Source organism: Ursus americanus, chromosome 18 (genome assembly GCF_024610735.1).
Source record: "Ursus americanus isolate L20-20 chromosome 18, mUrsAme1.1.p, whole genome shotgun sequence".
Classification (NCBI taxonomy): domain Eukaryota; kingdom Metazoa; phylum Chordata; class Mammalia; order Carnivora; family Ursidae; genus Ursus; species Ursus americanus.
In genome coordinates, this window is record NC_142144.1 from 22219186 (window position 1) to 22241915 (window position 22730).

The 22730-nt window shown below is 40.0% G+C and overlaps 1 protein-coding gene across 2 annotated transcripts in view; it reads left to right on the forward strand.

Annotated features, from left to right (window-relative positions):
* Positions 1-22730, forward strand: part of SVEP1 (sushi, von Willebrand factor type A, EGF and pentraxin domain containing 1) — a 192962-nt gene that overhangs the window by 158995 nt on the left and 11237 nt on the right. For both annotated transcript variants that reach the window (XM_045814774.2, XM_087869486.1), the window contains exons 40-46: positions 2095-2250; positions 10305-10368; positions 13667-13840; positions 15261-15437; positions 18541-18711; positions 20267-20362; positions 22190-22285. In XM_045814774.2, the coding sequence (XP_045670730.2) occupies positions 2095-2250; positions 10305-10368; positions 13667-13840; positions 15261-15437; positions 18541-18711; positions 20267-20362; positions 22190-22285 (934 nt within the window). The remainder of the gene's footprint in view (positions 1-2094; positions 2251-10304; positions 10369-13666; positions 13841-15260; positions 15438-18540; positions 18712-20266; positions 20363-22189; positions 22286-22730) is intronic.

The following is a 22730-nucleotide window of genomic DNA, read 5'->3' on the forward strand; positions in this document are numbered from 1 at the left end:
ACTTGTGTGAATTTAAGAAAGTCACTTAAAATGTCTGAGTTTCAGTTTCCTTATTTGAAAAACTGTGTATAACAATATGTGTCTTGCGTGGTCGGGATGAGAAACCAGAGAGTAAATGGGGGGAAATGCCTAGATCAGCACCCTAGAGAGCAGATATCCCTAGCACATCCCCTTTTCCTACCTTCCATAAGATGGACCAGAGAAGGAAAAATAAAATGAGTTATTGTACATTCTTCTGTTGCTGGAGTTGGGGGAGGAAGGAGTTGAAAGGGGGGACAGGCGGCATGGTATAGAAATGACTTTCACCTTAAACATCCCTTTGAACTCCATCTCAAATATTGGCAGGCTCTGCGATGACCTATTCCCCCTTGATTTGTAAATCTGTGATTGGAAGGATTAAATTATTTTATGTTTATACATGCCTGACGGTTAGTAGGGACTCAAGAACCATTTCACAGTCCTCCCAGTTTTCCATTTATAAGTCATGCATACTCGATGATTCGTTGCTACCAGACCTGAACGCAGGAACATCGCAGGAGGCAGGTCAGATGACTGTCAGAGTCACCACGCTCTCACAATCGGTATCATTCCAGATGGTCCCTCCTGGATTTAGAGCTGAAGCAGTTTGAGGGGCAACTTTTTCAAAGACCCTGGGCTGTTTGAAATAAGCTTACAGGAAGTTTGTGCCACCATGCTTAGGGAATTAATTCAGCATTCTCCCGGAGCTTCTCCGGGTTGGGTGTGTGGACAACTGTGTGCTCCTCCAAGTGTCCTGTAGGACCCTGTTGTATTGGTAACTGTGGGTTTTTTGGTTTTGGTTCTGGTTTTTCTTTTTCTTTTTTTTTTTTTTTTTTTGACTCAGTAATTTATTTTTGACAACCCTCATTATTTTCCCCACATAAGGTATGACCCCTCATCCTCAACTGAGTTTTAGGTTGACTTTTGGTCTGAAAGGTGGAATAGACCCTTTCTATGTTTAAATGCAGAAATTGTCCAAAACTATGTTCAAAGCCTAGAAATATTTTATTTTGATACAACAAAATGATTTTGTACTTCATAGAACAAATAAATGGATGAGAAGATCAATATGAATGTTGAAGACTGACTACTGAAGGAGACCTGGCCCTTCCTGAAATTAAGACCTATTACAGAATTACAGAGGTCCTATCAGTGTGGTGCTGGTATAGCTTCTGCAGACAGGAAAATGAGTGGAATGGAAGAAATAAATCAAAAGTATATCCTCATAAAGGAATCATCAGAAATCCATGGAGAAAGGAGTCATTAGTAAACAAATTATTCTGATTTAATGAAGTAACCATAAAGGGAAAAATTAAAATATGCCAAAACAGATCCCAGATATATCAAAAGAAACCAATACTACATAGTTTTTAAAAGCTAATAGTAATTCCCAGAATAGTTTATGCAGAAAGATATATGTATTGAAACATTATTCACAGTATTGAAAAATTAGAAGCAACTTATATTTCTGACATTAGGGGAATGGTTAATTATGAGGCAGACATATATATAAAATTAATTCTGTCTCATATGTGGAATAAATGTCCTGTTTTAGACTGTTATCCCCCTCATGCACTATTTCCTCAAAGAAAACAGGAAAATATTAGCAAGAGAATAATAATCTTCAAAGGAAACATCTGGGTATGCCTCACTTCACCCAAATAGAAGGCTGAAAGATGCTAACTCTGACTGTGGCAGTGGGGAAGTAAAGCAGAATGTAAGGGCGCATTGGTATCAGTCATGGAATATTTGTGTCAACCTTCCAGTCCTCCTTCATCATAATGAAAACATACTTCTTGGTGTTCTTGAGTTTTTAAGGATTCTATTAGGAAGAAAATGCTTGTTTTAAATGTCTGAGAAATGTCTAAAATTGTTCAGCGATAACTAATAAGGCCACCTAATAATTAATGTGTGTTTTTTAAGGCCACAGATAATATGTGTCAGAAGTAGAACCAATTTCTAGGTTCTTTTGACCATCATTTTGGGGATTATTCTTCTATGCCAATATTTGCAAATGTCTTCATTCATATATATTAATTCCTAAATGTAGTTTCTAATCTGTCATTTGTTATTTAGCTCGATGGCACCTGGGAGCCACCATTTTCTGATGAATCCTGCAGTCCGGTTTCTTGTGGGAAACCTGAAAGTCCAGAACATGGGTTTGTGTTTGGCAGTAAATACAGTTTTGGAAGCACAATTATTTATCATTGTGAACCTGGCTATGAATTAGAGGTAAGTGAATAAATCGGTTAACTAGAATTACTTTGTTTTTCCAATATGCTTGGGAACATTTTTAGTATTAACGCCAATTTGTTGCACTGCTTTTGGTCCTAAAGATTTTTTATACTTTGTTACCGTATATCCTACCTAACACTTTCCAAGAAATATGTAAAGTGACTTACAATTTTAAAAAACAAAGTAAGTCTCAAATCAAAAAATTGGGGCCATGAAAAAGAAGAGGCTAGAATACCAGCCACGAGACTGATACCGTTACCTTGGTTGGCCATTTAAACCTGCGTTTTGGCCTCCTGTTAATCCTGTCATGTAACAGGGCAGTCGTCTGTCGCTGTGGGGAAGTGACCATAGGGACTTAGATGTGCAAACTAAGATTGCCTCAAGCAATGGTTTAAATACCTTGGAGGGTTTTTGGTTGAGATGCCAGGTTGCCATATGGCAAGTGTGGCCTGAAAATCCTCAGAGCAGTTCTAACCAAATACCAGGTTAGGTCTCAAGACCACTCCTGGTTTGTAATATTAAACCCCCATCGGCAACACCGATGTCTCCCTATTTACTTTGGTGGGAAGGCTGCAGTGGATTTTTTTTAAGTTTTGATGTTTTTTTTTAATCACCAGTGCTCATCATGACGAGTGCCCTCCTTAATCCCCATCACCTATTTCACCCATCCCCCACCCACTCCCCTCTGGTGACCCTCAGTTTGTTCTCTATAGTTAAGAGTCTCTTTCTCGGTTTGTTTCTCTCTCTCTCTTTTCCCCCTTGTTCACTTGTTTTGTTTCTTAAATTCCACATATAGCTAAAATCATATGGTATTTGTCTTTCTCTGACTGACTTATTTCACTTAGCATCCATGTCATTCCATCCATGTCATTGCAAATGGCAAGATTTCATTCTTTTTTATGGCTGAATAATATTCCATTGTAATATATACCACATCTTCTTTATCCGGTCATCAGTTGGTGGACACTTGGGCTACTTTCATATATTGGCTATTGTAAATAATGCCAATTTACAATATATGCCAATATATAATGCCAATAATACAATTATTGTAAATAATTGTTAACGTAGGGGGGCATATACCCCTTTGAATTAGTGTTCTTGTATTCTTTGAGTAAATACCCAGTAGTGTGATTGCTAGATCGTAGGGTGGTTCTACCTTCAAGTTTTTGTGAGACCTCCAAAATGTCTTCCACAGTGGCTGCCCTAGTTTGCCTTTCTACCAACAGTGCAAGAGGGTTCCTTATTCTCCACATACTCCCCAATACTTGTTGTTTCTTGTGTTTTTTATTTTAGCTATTCTGACAGGTGTGAGATGATATTTCATTGTAGTTTTGATTTGTATTTTCCTGACGATGAGTGATGTTGAGCATCTTTTCATGTGTCTGTTGGCCATCTGTATGTCTTCTATGGAGAAATGTCTGTTCATGTCTTCTTCTCATTTTTAATTGAATGATTTGTTTTTTGGGTGTTGAGTTCTTCATATATTTTGGATACTAACCCTTTATTAGATATGTCATTTGCAAGTATCTTCTCCCATTCTGTAGGTTGCCTTTTAGTTTTGTTGATTGCTTCCTTCACTGTATAGGAGCTTTTTTAAAAAGATTTTTATTTTTAAATAAAATCTACATCCAACATTTTTCATAATATCCTAATTCTTTGTATTTCTGTGGTATTGATTGTTATTTTTCTTCTCTCATTTGTGATTTTATTTATTTCAGTCCTTTCTCTTTTCTTTTTTGATAAGTCTGGTTAGGGTGTTTTTTTTTTCTGATATAAGTATTACTACTCTTTCTTTTGACATCCAGGTGCATGATAAATGTTTCTCCATCTCCTTACTTTCAATCTGCAGGTGTCTTTAGGTCTAAAATGAGTCTCTTGTAGGCAGTATATAGAGGAGTCTTGTTTTTATCCATTCTTTCACCCTATGTCTTTTGATTGGAGCATTTAGTCCATTTAAATTCAAAGTTAATTATTGATATGTATTTATTGCCATTTTATTACTTGTTTTGTGGTTGTTTCTGGAGTTTTTCTCTGATCCTTTCTTATCTAATACTCTCATGTTTTGCTGACTTTCTTTAGCAGTACATTTGGATTTCTTTCTCTTCATTCTTTGCTTATTTACTACTGGTTTTTGATTTGTGGTTACCATCAGATTTGCACATAACATATCTTCTGTATATAGCAATCTAAATTAAGTTGATAGATATTTAAGTTTAAAATCATTCTTTCCTCTTAACCACCCCACATTTTAGGCATATGGTGTCATATTTTATATCCTTTTATTTTGTGAGTTTCTTGACTGATTTTTTACAAATATATTAATTTTTATTGCTTTGTGTTTCCCACCTTCATTATGTCATATTTGGTCTATCCTTTCCACTCAAAGAGTCCCCTTTAACATTTCTTGCAGGGCTGGTTTAATGGTCATGAAACCCTTTAGTTTTTGTTTGTCTGGGAAACTCTTTATCTCTCCTTCTATTCTGAATGATAGCCTTACTGAATAGAGCATTCTCAGCTGTAGGTTTTTCTCATTCAGCACTTTTTTTTTTTAAGATTTTATTTGTTTACCCAACAGAGAGAGACAGCCAGCGAGAGAGGGAGCACAGGCACGGGGAGTGGGAGAGGAAGAAGCAGGCTCCCAGTGGAGCAGGGAGCCCGATGTGGGGCTTGATCCCAGGACCCTGGGATCATGCCCTGAGCTGAAGGCAGACACTTAACGACTGAGCCACCCAGGCGCCCCATTCATTCAGCACTTTGAATATATCTTACAACTCCCTTCTGGCTTGAAAAGTTTCTGCTGAAAAATCCCCTGATAGCCGTATAGGGTTTCCTTTGTATATAACTGTCTTCTTTTGTCTTGCTGCTTTTAATATTTTTCTTTCTCACTATATTTTGCCATTTTAGTCACAATGTGTCTTGGTGTGGATCTGCTTTTGTTGATTTTGTTAGGGGTTCTGTGTGCTTCCTGGATCTGGATATCTGTTTCTGTCCCCAGATTTAGGAAAGTTCTCAGCTATTACTTCTTCAAATAAATACTCTGTCCCCTTTTCTCTCTCCTGGGACTCAAATAATACAAATGTTATTATGTTTGTTGTAATCACTGAGTTCCCCAAATCTGTTCTCATTTTGCATAATTCCTTTTTTTCTCTCTATTGTTCAGCTTCATTACTTTCCATTACTCTGTCTTCTGTGTCATTAATTCTTTCCTCTGCTTCTTCCAGCCTGCTGTTACTTCTGTTAAGTATGTTGCTCATTTTGCCTATTGAGCCCTTTATCTCTACTATGTTATTCTTTATCTGTGTGTTAATGGTCTCACTGATGTCCTCCACTCTTTTTTCAAGTCCAGTAAGTATTCTTATGACCATTGCTTTAAATTCTTCATCAGGCATGTTACTTATATCTGTTTTGCTTAGATCTTTGGACGTGGCCTTGTCCTGTTCTTTCATTTGGGACAAAATCTCTGTCTTCTCATTTTGTCTAACTCTCCATGCCTGTTTCTCTGTGTTAAGAATGCTATGTCTCTTGTTCTTGAGGGTAATGGCTTTATAAAGGAGAGGTCTATAGTGCCCTGCAGTATAGTGTCTCTTGTTCCTCAGGGCCTGGTACTTCTGAAAGAGTCTCCAATGTGTGCTGTATATGCTCTGCTTTTGTGTCCTGGCTGTTTTATCCTTCAGGCCAGTGGTGTGCAGAGGTTCTCTTTGCCAGTTGTGGGCAGTGTTTGTCCCTGGCCTAAATGTGGCACATTTTAACTAGGTGTCCTTTGGTCTATTTGTGAAATGAGACCTGTCACCACCACCACCAGAACTGAGGCCTTGCAAAACTCCCAGGTCAGGAGGTGCAGTGTTGGCAAGGGTTTAGGCTGGTCTTCTGGAGTAGGGGGCCCACTGCATTGGGACTGAGGCAGGTGTGACTGGAAAGGAGGGTTCTTCTGGAGTGCAAGATGGCAGGGTTTGTGTACGTAAGTTAGGTAGTGAGTTTCGGCACTGTGCTGGTTCCTGCAGGGAGCCCTGTGCTTCTGCTGAGGGGTGGGGAAGGGAAATGGCACCTGCCAGTTCCTTTTTCCAAGAGGAGTCTCTCTGTGAATGCTACCTCTCTGAGACACACTGAGATGAGCAACTAACCTCCCCAATGTGTGCCCCAGGCATTCTTCAGATTCCTGTGTCCATGCTGTATGTTTGGACAAACACATGTCTATGTTTGCCTGCCTTCTCTCTAAGAACAACCTCAATGTCCTCCAAGCTCTTCCAGAGCCAAGGAGACTGATCTTTAAAACTCTAGGCTTTAAGCCCCATTGGTTGCCAAAACTCATGAAATTCAGGTCCTCTTGCTTTCCAAGCCAGTTGCTATGGGGATTCATCTTCCCCATGTGCTCCCCTGTGTGCTAGTCTGTCTCTCACCCCTCTCTGCTACTGTAACTCCCTCCCCACTGCAGTGGCCATCATCTTTTTCTCTCCCAAAACGCATATCTGCACTTCCTACCTTCTTTAATGTGGCCTCTTCTCTACATTTAGTGTGGAGTTTGTTCTGCCAGTGTTCAAGTTGATTTGGGGGTAATTTATGATTTGATAGTTATCTAGTTGTATTTGTGGGATGAGGTGAGTCTGGGGTGCTAGTGTTTAAGTTGATTTGGGGGGTAATTAGTATGCTTTGATAGTTATCTAGTTGTATTTGTGGGATGAGGTGAGTCTAGGGTCCTCCTGCTCCACTGCCATCTTCCCCTCCTATCTGGAGTCAGTTTTACTAAAGCATTGATCATATCATCAAACTTCAACTTTAAGAGCCTTGCTTATATTTCATAATGTCATCTGGTTTTTCAGGAAACTTCTTCCTGTTTTTATTTTTGTAGTGGTATTTAAAGGTGAGTTTTGCAGAAGTATTCATTGCCAGTTATTTGTTAAATGTGTATAGTACATTCCATCATTTTTTGACCATGCATTCAGAGAATTGTCATAAGATAGGTCCATGAAAACTGGAACTAGACTTATGTGGATTTTATTTCATTTCCTTAGAAGATTAAAAAAAAAGAAAAGAAAAGAAGTATGATAATGTGATGGTTGATTGCAGTTGGAGAGTTTTTCTGTTTTTGAAATTTATTTCTTCATGCGAGAGTACTAATCTTGCAATTTTTTAAGTAAAGTAGTATAAAATTTAAACTTATGAGTTTAAATTTAATGTTTAGTAACTAGATGGGTCATTAAGCTTGAGGAAGTAGGTAATTTACTTAGAAAATTTGGGAATATCCTAGTGTTAACTACAAAATTGAGAGAAGTGCTATAGCAATAGATCTCATTCTAAGCTACCTGTGGGAATCATCTTAGAAACTTTTAAAAAAAATATTGTCTAGTTACTTGCAGAAACAACCAATGCCAGGTGTGGGACATGAAATGTAAAAGGTTAGCCTAGAAAAGCTTGTCATGTGAGATATTAGGGAACCTATCAAAGACTACATGTTAAAACGACTTGGGGGCCAACAGGATGAGGTTCCCACAGGCCAACATGAGACCATTTGCACTTCAATAAGGCAATAACTTTAATGGACTGAACATATCAAATCTGTCATGAATAACAGTAGACTCATAACAGTGCAAGAAAACTAGTTGGTAACAATTAAAGGGCGCTCATAAACAAATTCATGATTTTGAAAACAGACAATGAAAGGGGAAGAATTGTCTTTTCCATGCTAACTGGATGACAAGAAAACCAATAGTAAATAAACGGAAGTTTCCTTTATAGAAGTATTTCAGTCAACAAATGATAGAACTTTAATTTCAGAGTTTGCAACTCTTATGAACTAGTGGATTTAGGTCATCATCATCATGGCTACCGGTGTTAGAAAAAATAGAGGCAACCAAACATTATATGCCTCTGGATGGAAAAACACACCATATGAAAAAGTCTTGCCAAAAAGAAAACTTGAATGTTATCAAACCTCTAAATCGGACAACCAATACCAAAGACAGAAGTACTTGCTAAGAGACACCATAATGAGGCCATCAGCAAAATTCTGTCTGTAGAAATAGCTACAGAACAACTGACCCAGTTTTCCAATTTCTGAAACAAATTAATTGACAGGGGAAGAGGGGAAGAAATAGAAGGAACCTATATTTTAAAGAAGTACATAAACCATGTAGACCTTATTTTGGTCCTGATTCAAGGGAACTGTAAAGCAATAAAGTGTAAGATTTATGCAACAATTGGAAATTTGACCACTAACAGGATTATTATGAATATTAAGGAATTGTTACTTTTTAAGCTGTGATAGTGTTATTCGTTATTGTGGTTATAGTTTTAAGAGCCCTCACATTTTAGAAATTCATACTGAAATAATGACTGTTAAGTGATTTGATGTCTGGGATTTGCTTCAAAATAAGGTGCATTCTTAAGAAGGAGGTAGGGCTTAGATGAAACAAGGTTGACCTTGAATTAATTGTATAAGGTGGGTGATAGCTATATGGGAGTTTGTTACTTTTCATTCTACTGTTATATTTTTCATGTGTTTGAGTTCTTCTCCATGCTTTAAATTCCTTATCTACTTTGAAATTAATAAATAAAATAAAATTTTATAATATATGTTTAAAAAGATTAGGTTCTAAGTAATGTATTAAGGGGCTTGATTCTAATTCAGTGTATGCACACAGCTTTTGTTACCTGTTTCTTCATTGCTCAGAGCCCTTTGGGTATCGTATTGTCTTGAAGTTGTGTTCTGCATTGGCAAGATGTCTGAAAAAGAGCTATTGCCTCTATTTTGGTTTTATCTGACTGATGTCTTTCACCATTATTCTTCTATTCAAAGATATTTTCTTTGAGCTGTAAGTTTTACTACTGATAAATCTTTACCTATAAAGATTCCACCGACTTTCTTTTCTTTTTTCTTTTTAAGATTTGATTGATTTTAATGGAGGGTTACTATCCTGACTTCCTAAGAAAAAATTGAATCAATTAAGTAAACGGGTCTTTTAATTTAAAGTCATTATTTTTTTCTCATTGAAAAAAAAAAACAGTAAGCGTTGATTATAGAAAGGTTGGAAAATGCAAAAGAAAAATAGAGTTTTTCAGGATTCTTCATCCAGAGATAAACACTGTTAACATTTGCTATACTTTTACTATGTTTATATACTTATGTATGCACAAGAAAGTGTACTATTTTAGTTTGTGAATTATTTTTTATTAATTTTGAGCAAGTATATGACAAGCCATTAATGCCAGCTCCCTGACTATTTAGGAACACTGATGATTATAGTAAAAGATAAACAACAAAGAAGGAAGAAACAAAGACTCATAAAAATTATATCCAGAAATCAAAGAATAGTAATCTTAGCTCATATATGTCTATAATAACTGTACTGGCCAAACAGCTGATATAGCCACCAAGGGCTGTAGGGTATTGAAGAATGTACAAAAATATATTCAGAATAATAATTATAAATAATTTTTCAAGTAAATTCTATTCATTTTACTTTATTTCAGAAGGCAGGGAAGTAAAGTTTAGAAAGATTCGTTTACTCCAAATATTTAAAATTTTAAATGCTTGGGCCCTTAATAGGGTGAGTTTATCTTTAATGCATAAGTTACATTGTCAAAAAATTCAATCCTCATACCAATAAGATACCTTGACTTGTTTCACATTCAAAGGTGTAAAAAAACTAATTCCCATTCTTTGCTGTACCTCTCAGGTATTGAAAAATAAATTCAATTCAAAATATTTTTAAAATTTACTCAGCAAATATATCTCCTTGGCATTTCAGACACATTCCTCATCAACTTTTGCTTTTGGTTATAATCAGTTGTCACTTAAATAGAAAGTGAAACCAAGTCTGTCTTTTAATTACCCTGGTCAGCCCGGGTATGAATTTTGAAGTAAATTGGTGAAAGCATTTTTGAAAGTCTAAACCTTGTCCTTAAACCATATTTATTTAATGAATTGATTTAGCATTCCAGTGCTGGGAGATTCGGGTTCATAGCTAAGATTACTTTGCATTCCCTTATTATCTTTTCATCATTGAGGTATAATCCTGGTAATAACCTTTTTTTTTTTCACTGATTCACAGGGGAACAAGGAACGTGTTTGTCAGAAGGACAGAATGTGGAGTGGAGGGGTGACAAGGTGTAAAAGTAAGTCCTATGACATTTAGCAGTTCCCAAAGACAATACCGACAATGCATAATAACAGTGTGGCCATATTTCCTTTACAAATCAGTGTTTCAATTAAAAAGTACTTTCTTAATCATCTCCACAAACTGTGTGAGACTCTTTGATGGGCTTTTGCTGAAGGGCACCAAACTAACAAAAAGGTCAAAAATTGGCATAGAGATTGATGTCAAAGTGGCATAGAGCACAAGATTACTGACTCCGGAATGGCAAACATTTTGTTAGAAATTAGTTAACTATTGAGTTTTTTTGCCTTCTTTTCATGGGTTCCCCCCCCCCAAATAATTATAAATTAGAAGGCTTAGCACTGTCACTTTTCGGTGATAGTACTAGCCAATACTGACATATTTTTAAAGTGATGTTGTCACACCTGTCATGTAATGAAAAGTCACATTTTTGTGGAATTTTACATTAACTCATTTTATGAGACCATCCAAGTTTATTTAGCGAGACATGAGTTAATTCACATGAGTTTATTCCCAACACATGGCCCATATGATTCCTCTGCCAGAGACAATGTAGAGCTGACCCCATAAACAACCCACGTTTGAAATGGGCGTGTCCGCTCACATGTGGGGTTTTTTTCAATAAATACAGGCGGTACTAGAAATTTATTTTCTCTTTCTTATGATTTTCTTTTTTTTTTTTTTTTTTTTTTAAAGATTTTATTTATTTATTTGACAGAGACAGCCAGCTAGAGACGGAACACAAGCAGGGGGAGTGGGAGAGGAAGAAGCAGACTCATAGCGGAGGAGCCTGATGTGGGGCTCGATCCCATAACGCCGGGATCACGCCCTGAGCCGAAGGCAGACGCTTAACCGCTGTGCCACCCAGGCGCCCCGCTTATGATTTTCTTAATAACATTATTTTCTCTGGCTTACTTTATTGTGAAATACATATAACATTCAAAACATGTGTTAATCGACTGTTCATGTCAGCAGGCTCTTGGTTAAGTTTTGGAGGAGTCAAAAGCTATACGTGGATTTTTGACGGCATGGGATGCTGACACCCCTAACCCCCACGTTGTTCAAGGGTCAACTATAGTTAGATAATATAGTACAAGCCTATCCAAGTGGCAGGCTTTAAACCTTTTTCTCTTGATAATCCTGGGGGAGTCATCAAATTTTCAAAACTAGAATTGGCCTCTTAGATTATCTAGTTAAGCAGCCTCTTAGATGCGTCAGCTGGTCTAGACTGGACTGAGTCAAGATCAGCTAGATTTATTTATCTTGCCAAATAAGTAAATGGGGTACGAGGAGAAGTGAAATGACCTGCCCAACAACATAAATTAAGTTAATGACAAAGCTGACAGTAGGACTGGAGGTATGCAAATCTTTGTTCACTGTAGTTGTAACCATATCTTCTGGGGTAGATTGATGATTTGATTTTATATATATAGGAATCTTAAATTCTTAAAGGAGTATTATACAGCCGAAACTCAGTGGAGAATAGATGACTTTTTCATTCTCAAACACTTGTATAAATATTATACAGAAAAATTTTTTTTAAAAGCACTGAGTCTCATCTCAAGTCACAGAAAGGCATCATTGGGTATTTCTGATAGGAGCATTTTTTTTCATCTCAGCTATTCCTGATCAAAAAGTATATGAATGTGTTTGCTGGAAAGGAGAGAGGGGAATGAAAGGGCAACATGTATGTCTGGACTAGGAACCCACCCTGGTGTTGCTGTCCTGTTTCAGTTTTGTGTCAGGTTTCATTCAAACTGTGCTGATGATGGTTTGTGTCTTTGCTCTCTCTGCAATGCAAGATAGGAACAAAAAGTTCTATATGAATCCTACTCTTTTTTTTAAAGATTTATGTGTTTATTTGAGAGAGAGAGAGAAGAGAGAGAGAGAGAAGGTGCATGAGCAGGAGGTGCAGATGGAGAGAGAGAGAGAGAATCTCCAGCAGGTTCCATGCTGAGCATGGAGCCCGGCACAGGACAGGATCTCACGACCCTGAGATCGCAGCCTGAGCCGAAACCAAGAGTTGGATGCCCAACGAACTGCACCAGCCAGGCGCCCCTGTACAAATCCTATTCTTTTATCTGTGGGGTTTTTTTCTTTTTCTCTCTAAATTATCAAATCAAATATATTGATATCTGTATCAGTTTTCAGGGAAGTCTGGTCGCTGATAGATACAGATAGCAATATATGTAATAATTTAGTAAATTATATAGGAATCTTTCAAATCAGGTTGCTCAGTGTGAGCACTCCCCCCCCGAAATATCTGTATTTTTTATATGCCTCAGGAAAAAAGCATATGCTAAAACATATAAAAATATCGATATTTTATCCAAGTGGTGGAATTAAAACTATTATTTTCTTTTTGCTTGTGCTTTCTAATTTTCTACAAAGAACTTGTACCATGTATTTAATAATTTAGAAGGAAAAAGAAAAAATCCCACAGAGAAGAATAGGATTTGCATTTTAACAAAATCCCTAGGTGATTTCTTTTTTTAAAAAAAAATATTTTATTTATTTATTTGAGAGCAGGAGAAACTGGGGTGTAGGGCAGAGGGAGAAGCACACTCCCCACTGAACAAGGAGCCTGATGCGGGACTCAGTCCTGGGATTCCAGGATCATGACTTGAGCAAAAGGCAGACGCCCAGCCAACTGAGCCATCCAGGCGCCCTCCCTGGATGATTTCTTGCATAGTCTGGAAGCACTGCCTTAGACCTATGGCTTTTAGCCTTTGGCACATTGAAGCACCCTATGGAGCTTTGAAAACTCCCTTGCCCAGATAAATCAGTTAAGTCAGAATCTTAAGTCAAAAACCCACAATATGTTTTTAAAGCTCCCAGGTAATTCTAAGATCCATGGTCCCGGTGTGTGTAGTACTCACCAGGCTGGATGAAGCCCAGAAGAGTCAGTTAGCATCTAATCCACTGGCTCTCAACCCTGAGTGACCATTAGAAATCATACGGGGAGCTTTTAATACCAGAAGTTAGGATACAACTCAGAGATTCTGTTCATTTGGTCTGAGATAGGGCTCGCTCATTTATACCCCCAGCATTATTAACAACAAAACTTGGCAATCTACATAAAGATAGCTAGAGTCAACAGGCAAAATACCAATCTTTAATTGCCTACACGCATGAATCAAAACTTACACATGCTGGGGTTTTTTCAAGTGTATCCTTGCTCACATAGGAATAGGCTTTAGTATTTTCTATGCTGCATTGAGATCTTTAGCAATTGTAGCAGAAGGAAGGAGGTTTGGAAGAAGCATTTAATATGAAGCGTTCATTTTTCTTTCTAGAGACCAGGTGTGAAGCTCCACTTGAGTTTCTGAATGGGGAAGCCAAAGTTGAAAACACTACTGCTGGACCCAGGGTGGTGTATTCCTGCAACAGAGGGTACAGCCTTGAAGGGGCACCTGAGGCATACTGCACTGAACTCGGAGCTTGGAGCCACCCACTTCCTCTCTGCAAACGTGTGTGTTGACTCTAGAGGTTTTCATCACATGCAGTTTAGTGATTAGTTTCCCGCATGTCTAAAACATAGAGGAAACTCCACTGAGTGAGATTGGCCCAGAGAAAGCAATCTGTGCATATCCAAACTAAAGACTACGGGGTATTTTTTTTTTAAGAATTTATTTGTTTATTTGAGAGACAGAGAGAGAGTATGTGTGTGTGAGAGAAAGAGAGAGCATGAGTAGGGGGAAGGAGAGGGAGAAGCAGACTCCCCGCTGAGCAGGGAACCTGATGTGGGGCTCGAACCCAGGACGCCGAGATCACGACCTGAGCCAAAGGCAGATGCTTAACCTACTGAGCCACCCAGGCACCCCTACTATGGGGTATTTTTAAGACATATTCATATTATCTGCAATATCCAGTCTGAGAATCCGCTTTCATCAGATTCCTTGGATGATTACAGGTAGTCCAAGGCACTAATAAAAAAAAAATGCAGCTTAATGAAAAAATTTTGACACAAACGGATAAGGAATTTGATTAAGGATGTGAAAAGGGTGAGGAAAGAATATATTAATGTGCAGTTTTAATACATTAAAGTATATATAAATATAGTGAATGAAGATAACTAGTTATAAGCATTAGAATAAAAACAATGTTCTCACGCAAGATCTAAATTGAGAGAGCTCTGGTTATCGTTTAAAGTATTATAATGCCATAACTGAGTCTTCAGGATTCAGCTGATGCCTGCTTCACTCACAAAGACTTCTTTGAAATCTGAAAAACTGAAACTGCTGAAATACGTTGACGTGTGTCACGCACTTGCACTAAGAAATCCTTGTGCTATAATCATTTGTTGGTTTTGCTTCAGATGTATTAAACAAATCCATTTTTATGAATAAGCCTTGCAAACGCTACAATTTAAGTTATAATATCCTGTGTAAGTAGTGTGAGTCTGAAGTTTTATTCAGCTCACTTAGGAAAGTCTGATGATTCCCTGGGGCATTCTTCTGAAGGATGTTCAGTAAAAGAAAGTAAAGTGACAATGAGAAGTGGTTACTCTGTGTTCCTAATATTCTTCAAAAACCAAGGGAATGTCTAATGCGCTCCTTGACTTCCAGCACACCTTTTCTTTCCCCAGTGTTGGGCCATAATTTCAAACAACTATTTAATTGGCCATCTTAGAATTTTAGGACAATGTGTTAGTGGTTGAATAACTTGGGGTTTTCAGATCTTATCTGATCTTATCCTTAAAAATTATTTCATGTGGTTGCAAAACACGTGGTTTTTTTTTTTTAATGTTTGAAGTTCTGTATTTTTAAGCCTCACAGTATCATTACTGAGAACCCAGCTCCAGAGGGCTCATCATACTCTGCCTTTGAAGAAATAAATTAAGAATAGAAGGAGAATATCAGTAAGCATTCTTTTTTTCCTGTTTAACAGCAAATCCATGCCCTGTTCCTTTTGTGATTCCCGAGAATGCTCTGCTTTCTGAAAAGGAGTTTTATGTTGATCAGAACGTGTCCATCAAATGTAGGGAAGGCTTCCTGCTCCAAGGCCAAGGCATCATTACCTGTAACCCCGACGAGACGTGGACGCTGACAAGTGCCAAATGCGAAAGTAAGTAAATGGACAGGTGGATTCCAGTTCATTTCATCAGTGCAGAATGTTTTCTCATCCTTGTGAGATATTTTCAATCAAGTAACTTAAATGTAGGTATTTAGATCTCGGTCTTGTGGTTATCAGCTTCTGGGTTGACAATTTTTAAAATAAAATTTAAAAAAGATCTTTGAATTCCACACATAAAAAGAAAAACTTTCCAGAAGCTGACTAAAACCTACCTGGTCAGGATCACTGAACAGATTTTCAAAATATGTTCTCCTAGGAATGAGCAAAATATTAAATATTAAATCTAAAATATATCTTTTTCCGGGGCACCTGGCTGGCTCATGCAGCTCTTGATCTCAGGATCATGATTTTGTGCCCCACGTTGAGTGTAGAGATTACTTTAAAAAATTTGAATTCAATAACATACAGATTTTTCCCATATTCGGAGAGTCCCCAAACTATTCTTTAATAGGCAATGGATGCTTTGCAATACAAAAATTATTCCACAGTGTTTCTCAAACTTGAACCACCTAAAGGGCTTGTTTAAGACAGATGTCTGGGCCCCTCCCTAGAATGTCTGATCCAGTAGTTTGGGGCGAGGCCTGAGAATTTGCATTTCAAACAAGTTCCCAGGTGCTGCTGCTGGCCATACTGGCCCTGGAACCACAGTTTGAGAACCCCTGGGCTAGCATCGTGTTGGCACCTAACGCACAATCCGGCAGCATCTCCTGCTGCCTTGTGATAACTCTTGACATCTCTTCACACACACTTCCTGCACTTAAAACATCTCCCCTGCCCAACATCCTGCCGTCCGGCTCCCTTGTCGTCCAAGCTACTCCCTCTGTAGCAATCAGTTAACAAATATTCATTGAGTCTAACTGGAGGCAGGACAGTGGGCTACGTAGTCTAAGAATGTATCACGCCTGCAATGACCATCTTCAGAACGCTGCACTCCAGTTAAGAAGAAATGCGTGTGTGAAGGCCACGGGGATTGTGGAGTCAGAGAAGACCTGGGATAGAATTCTGTCCTCGAAACTCTCTAAGTCTAAACTTATGCCCCAGCCCTAGCTTCTCTGAACCTTCGGGCTCTCCTGTGTTAATAGCCTCAGTAACCCTATCTGACAGGTTTGTTTTGAAGAATAAATGAATCGGAGTGTTTATTTCAGCAATGTCTCCTGATAGGAAGAGATACACCAATAGCCCAAGTGCCTGAATTTTCAACTAGCAGCCTATTACAGCGTTAGCATTTTGGTTTTACGCCAGGAAATATATACTATACTTGTAGCCTTACAAAATCTACTCCAAGTGAAATGGGAAGAACTACGTAGGTCTAAGCTTTGACCACCAGCCCGAACTACAGCAGGCCCAGTGGCTTGATTCTGCACACGTATCCCCACGTGGGTCTCGGCTCCCTGCGACGGACCGCTCAGAGCCCTGGAAGGCAGAGCAAGGACAGGCGCTCTGGTGCGTGCTTCATTAGTCCTCCGTATTCTTGAGAGGCTCAGGGGTTGCCTTGGAGAGAAGGAGACAGTCTCTACCCTTGTTTGCTATCCTCAATCCCCCTTTTGCATTTTTTATTAAACAGAAAGCCTCTGGCTTAGAAGAAAATCTCTTCCCTAAGGAACACGAGCAACAGCTTATGTCATCCTTTCTACCTCGTCCTGATATTTATCGTTACAAATCAGTGATTAAACTAGCGTGTATGGGAATCACCCAGGAGGGTAGGGAAGATGCAGACCCACAAACTAGAAACTCCTGAAATGTGCACGTTCAGTGAGAACCCGAGGTGATTCCCATATAGGTGGTCTGAAATCTGTGCTTTGATCACGTCAGTAAACCAGCCGTCAGCTCACCGTGACCTTTCTACCTGCTGCTCCCCCAGCCTGGAAACTCTTTCCCTCTGATGCACTCAAGCTCTGTAGCCTAGCCCAGATGCCACTTTCACTGCGATTTGCACCCTGATAATCCTGAGCAAAGTCAACTTCACCTTGATTTTCCTGTAGTATGGTATCCAGCTCTTTTTAAGTCGTCCATCGTCTGCTACTCGTCTGAACAAAGGGACCGCATTTTCTTCATTGGTTTCTTTCCAGTTTCTGATCCACGGTAGGCACTAATACATATTTGATATCTGACTCAGTGAATTAACGTTTGTAACGACCTTAGAAGGAAAAGAAAATTTAGAAAAATCATACACATCGGTCATCCCCTCTGACAAGTTCTTAATAGTATTATGACACAAAGTGACCTTTTAGAAGCCAATGCAGGGAAAGTCATCCAAAAGGTAGATTTATACAAAGAGGATACTGATTGGAGTCCCAGCTCCAATCCAGTCCTTGTCTTGTGAGCCACCCCAAAATAACTCTAGTTATCTCAAGTCTTCTCAAGGCAAAATTAGTTGTAATTTTTTTAACTTAAATATACAGTACACATCGCTTCTAAAAGAGAGGGTTATCATTCAGTCTCACATATTTCAAAAGCAGAGAATGACTGTGTTAGTCTTGAAAAGAGGGAAACTGATGTGAAACCTTGAAACCCTGAATGTCATAAACCTCATCAAGGGGTGTAAACTGAGTATGGGCAGGCTAGAGACAATACTCAGTCATTTACTTATTTTTTGAGCATGTCTCGAGCACCAACTACATACCACGTGCTGTCCAAGGCACTAATAAAGTGGCCTTGTTGGAATATACAGTACTGCAATTCATGACCTTTACTCTGAAACAACAGACTACAAATACTCCCCATGCTTCTCCCCTTCTAACTCGATCAGCATCCTGCAGGAACATTCTCTTAGAAGCCACCTCTTTGGCAACCCACACAGCTCATTCTTGGGCTCCTAGAGACTTCTTGCCTGAGGGGAAAAAAGGCAGCTCGACTTTAGCATTTGAATCAGAAGACAAAACCTTTGATCCTCCACATCTCATTTTTCTAGACAGCAGCAGTTACGCTTTTAGTCCCTGCCATCTTTTAGTTATTGTATAGGTGAAAGGGCAACTTTATATATTTTTATCTTTGCTCTTTAAATTAATTCAGTCTTTGAGAGGAGACCGTGTTCTCTTCCATCCACTGGCTGGGTTAGTAGCACAGGCTTCATTGTGGTTTTGTTTTCCTGTAGAAATATCCTGTGGTCCACCCACTCACGTAGACAACGCGATTGCTCGAGGCGTACATTACCAGTATGGGGACATGATCACCTACTCGTGTTACAGTGGATACATGCTGGAGGGTTCCCTGAGGAGCGTTTGCCTGGAGAAAGGAACCTGGACATCACCTCCTGTTTGCAGAGGTAAGGGAATCTTTGAATGGTTCTTTCTCAGGGAAGCTGTAGGGAAATGTGGATGAAAGTCTGATAAGGGCAACAGCTAGCATGCATGCTCTTTTACTTTTCCTTGGCTTTAAATTTTCTCTTGACATCTATGTCATTTTCCTTAACTGTATGGGTTTGAGTTTTGACAGTTTCATACAGAACTCTGGCCCAGTACACGGCCCCTTCCTGAGTCAGTCATGGCTCCTCAGTTCAAGTGTTGTCTCAGACTGTTCTCCAGCTGCCAGGGGAGCTGTGTCACGTTTGAGCCATGAGGGTGCCTCTTGGACAGTCAGGTAGTTTGAGCAGATTCCGGTTCCACCCCCATCCTGGGCAGACCCCTAGCCCTGCTGGGGATGGGGTAGCCCGCCTGGTGGGCAGAGTAAGAGACAAGAGGTACTGGGCGGGCCCGGGGAAGTGGAGCCCACACCAGGGTCTCTCCCCCTGGCCACGCTGGGGGCTGGCGACAGGCACTCCATCCATGCTCATATCAACACTGCTGTCCCTTCACTTGCTGGATTGAATTCGCAAACCCGAGGATGAATTTTGTGTGTGCATTCAATAAAATCTTCTTGGAGGAACAAGAGAACAAGGTTCTGTGCTGAAAATTCAGCAAAATTGAAAGAGTTAGATAATGAGGCATCCTAGTAGGTCCTAAAACTTATACTTCTCTAATGAAACAGGATTCTTTTTTACAAACCAAATGATGGTCCAGTCTACAAATATTTACTGAAAGTCAAGACCTATGCTAGTGAAAAAGACAAACATAGCCAAGGAACTAAAAGAAAAATCAGACTGTTGAGTGGGTTGTCCACATGGCCACATGGGCCATGGTCAGATTTGGCTTTGGGGTGAAAAGGCCAGAGTCTTTAATGACACGTGGGGGCTGGGAGAATTGAGGAACTCAATGAATGAATGGCATGAGCCTCAAAAGAGGCAAGGGCGATTGCAGGAGAAGGGAGCTGAATTGTCTGAAAGCAGCAATGAGAAACGAGATCACTAACACATGGGATGTAAGAGAATGAGAGGGCGGCGGAGGAGGTCATATCCTCGTGGAGCAGCCCAGGCTTCACTTCAGATCAGAAGTCAAAGGAGAGATGTGTGCCTGCTGGCTGGCTTGCTTGTTCCTTCACATGCTCGTTTTAAGACACCGAGTGACAGTGGCAGCACCAAACAGCTATTGACCATCAAAGGGCCCCTCTGGAAAGGCATTCTCAGATCTTCTGAAAGAGGCTTTTCCCCTGGTCCAGACCAAAAGAGGTTACCTTCTGTCTAAACCACCTTGCCCCTTCTGCCCTGAGTCCCCAGATTACTGAAATTTTGAAAGCCACCTTCTCAGAGCTACCCAAGCTTATTTAGGCCCCTTTCTGAGAGCCCTCATGTTTGTCCTTGACTGAGTCTTGAGATTCGGTTTTGTTTCTCTTCCCTAAAGCTTGACTCTAGGAAATGTTATGAAATGTAAATAAGGAGTCCTATTTTCCAACAAGTACCCTTCCGTAATTCCCTGGGTTTATGATCCATTCTGCTTCTTTTCCAGCTGTCTGTCGATTCCCGTGTCAGAATGGAGGTATCTGCCAACGTCCTAATGCTTGTTCCTGTCCAGACGGCTGGATGGGGCGCCTCTGTGAGGAACGTGAGTCTGTCCTCAAACCTTGCATGTTATGTCCTTCAATCTTACTTTGAATCCTGATAATTTGCCTGGAAGCTGCCAGCTCAGGGGAGTTACTAGGAACTGGCTTTACCGGTAGAAGAAATTCATTTGCTTTAATCCTGTAGCCGACCAGACAAGAGGGCCTTACAGTCGAACTGAATATGTCAGTTAGTTGCAAAAGATCTAAAATATAAGTGACCTTGAAAATACAGTAATCGCGATCCGTCCAGAGCCATCTCCACATGCCTCCTGTCGCAAATTCCCAAGAATCCTCTTGCGAAGGACCTTATAATAGAGGGTTTCCCGGCCTCTATCTTCCCTGTCTCAAGTCCATTTATGTGCTGTGCCTCTCATTGCTGTACTTGGGATAAATTCACGGCATTGCATCACACTGTACTTTGTATGCAGTATTTGCAGCCCACCATGCACTCTTTTTCACTAGGGGTAGTTCTTCCCAACTAAGAAAATAGGGAAAGTTGGCACTCCGCTATCCATACAATGCTTAGTAAATTAATATAGAATTTCGATCCTTATAAAAATATGTTTGAATTCGAACTTTCAGGAAATGGAAATAAGTGGTTTTAAACTTTTTTTTTAATGTCTAAACTAGACTTTGTTTCAGTATCTTAAAAAATATATACGGGGATAAAATGAGTTCGTATTTCATTGGGAGTGGTGTCTGTAAATCACATTAGGAGTCATTCGGGTGGTGACATTGATCTGTACCAGTTTGCTTGAAGGCCAGACATGTTATAAGAGATTCTTAAACTCTTTTAAGTGTAACTCTCGCAACTAATCTAGAAAGGAAAATACGCAACGGCAATAAATTTAGGCTGCTAACAACTCACGGAAGCAACTGCTCTCACAGTGATTAAGAAAGAAGAGAAATTATGTTTTTCCTCCCTCTTCTCCCCAAACATTCTTTCCCATTTAGGGCTCCCAAACTTGACCTGCTGTAATGCTGGGAGTCCAAAGATCAGGGAGACATTTACTCTGGGGGACCCTGAGAGCAGGCCTAGCTGAGCTCATGGAGCACGTGGCCGTCCTCCTGCATGAGACCACGGCTTCCCAAGCTTTAATGTCCGTACAAACCATCCGTGAGATGTTAAATGCAGATTCTGATTCAGTAGTTCTGGGTTGGGACCTGAGATTCTGTAGGTCTAGCCAGCTCCTAGGTAATGCCAGTGCCATTGGCTTGGGAACTGTGCTTTGAGTAGCAAGCCAAGAGACAATCTCACTCCTTTTAAACAGACTATTCCTCTTTAAAGAGCTCAGTAATTTCTAGGAAGAATGATTGCCGTGAAGGGTCTAGGGAGGGCCGATGGAGTCACCATCAGACCTCTGCTCCAGGGAACTAAAGGGTGGTTGTCCCATCACTGCTAATGTGCGGCCAAAACCAGCCTACAGGACAGCCCCTCCGACCCCATTCTTACATTTAATTCAAGACAGTAAGAGAGCCTCGAGACAGCCAAACCTTCTTGAGCACTTCATGTAATTTGAAAAGGAAATTTGAAATGATAATAAGTGGAGAACATTCTGCTTGTTCTGTGAAGAGAACGCAAAGCACTTAGACATCGATTACGGTAGATCCTCTCTGAAAGAGGGCATTTGGCACGAAAGTCATTTCATGAGGCTAACGGCCGCCCTTACTTTCCTGATTATGTTTACTGATTAATAAACAGAACACATCCGGGGAGACTATCTGGGGGGTCCTTCAAGGTTTTACTCCTCCTGGAAAATGGTTTTTGAACACTTGAACATACCTGAGTGTGTATATTTTGACTAAATCCTTTTTGGTCTGTTTTCTAGCAATATGCATTCTCCCCTGTTTGAATGGTGGTCGTTGTGTGGCCCCTTATCAGTGTGACTGCCCACCTGGCTGGACGGGGTCCCGCTGTCATACAGGTAGGCCTTCTCTTGGGGTTTATTTTCGTGTTGATTTGGCTCCATGTGGCCCTAGAGGATAGTGGTGAGCGTGACTCAAATTCAGAGGTGGCAGGGAAACAGAAGGAGGCCGAGGCCTCTCAAGAATACCTCCGGATGGTCCCTTGAATGATAGTCTCACTGCTGAACCCTGTGGCTGCTTCACAGGCACCCGTCAGGGTCGCAAACCGAAGAAGAGAATCTAAGTCAACTCAGTTGTCAGCCTTCTTCATGTCATCTGCTCAGCTTTGCAGAATATCGAGAAAACAGGCAGAGGTTCAGAAGAATCTTTATTTTAGGGGCGCCTGGGTGGCAGAGCGGTTAAGCGTCTGCCTTCGGCTCAGGGCGTGATCCCGGCGTTCTAGGATCGAGCCCCACATCAGGCTCCTCTGCCATGAGCCTGCTTCTTCCTCTCCCACTCCCCCTG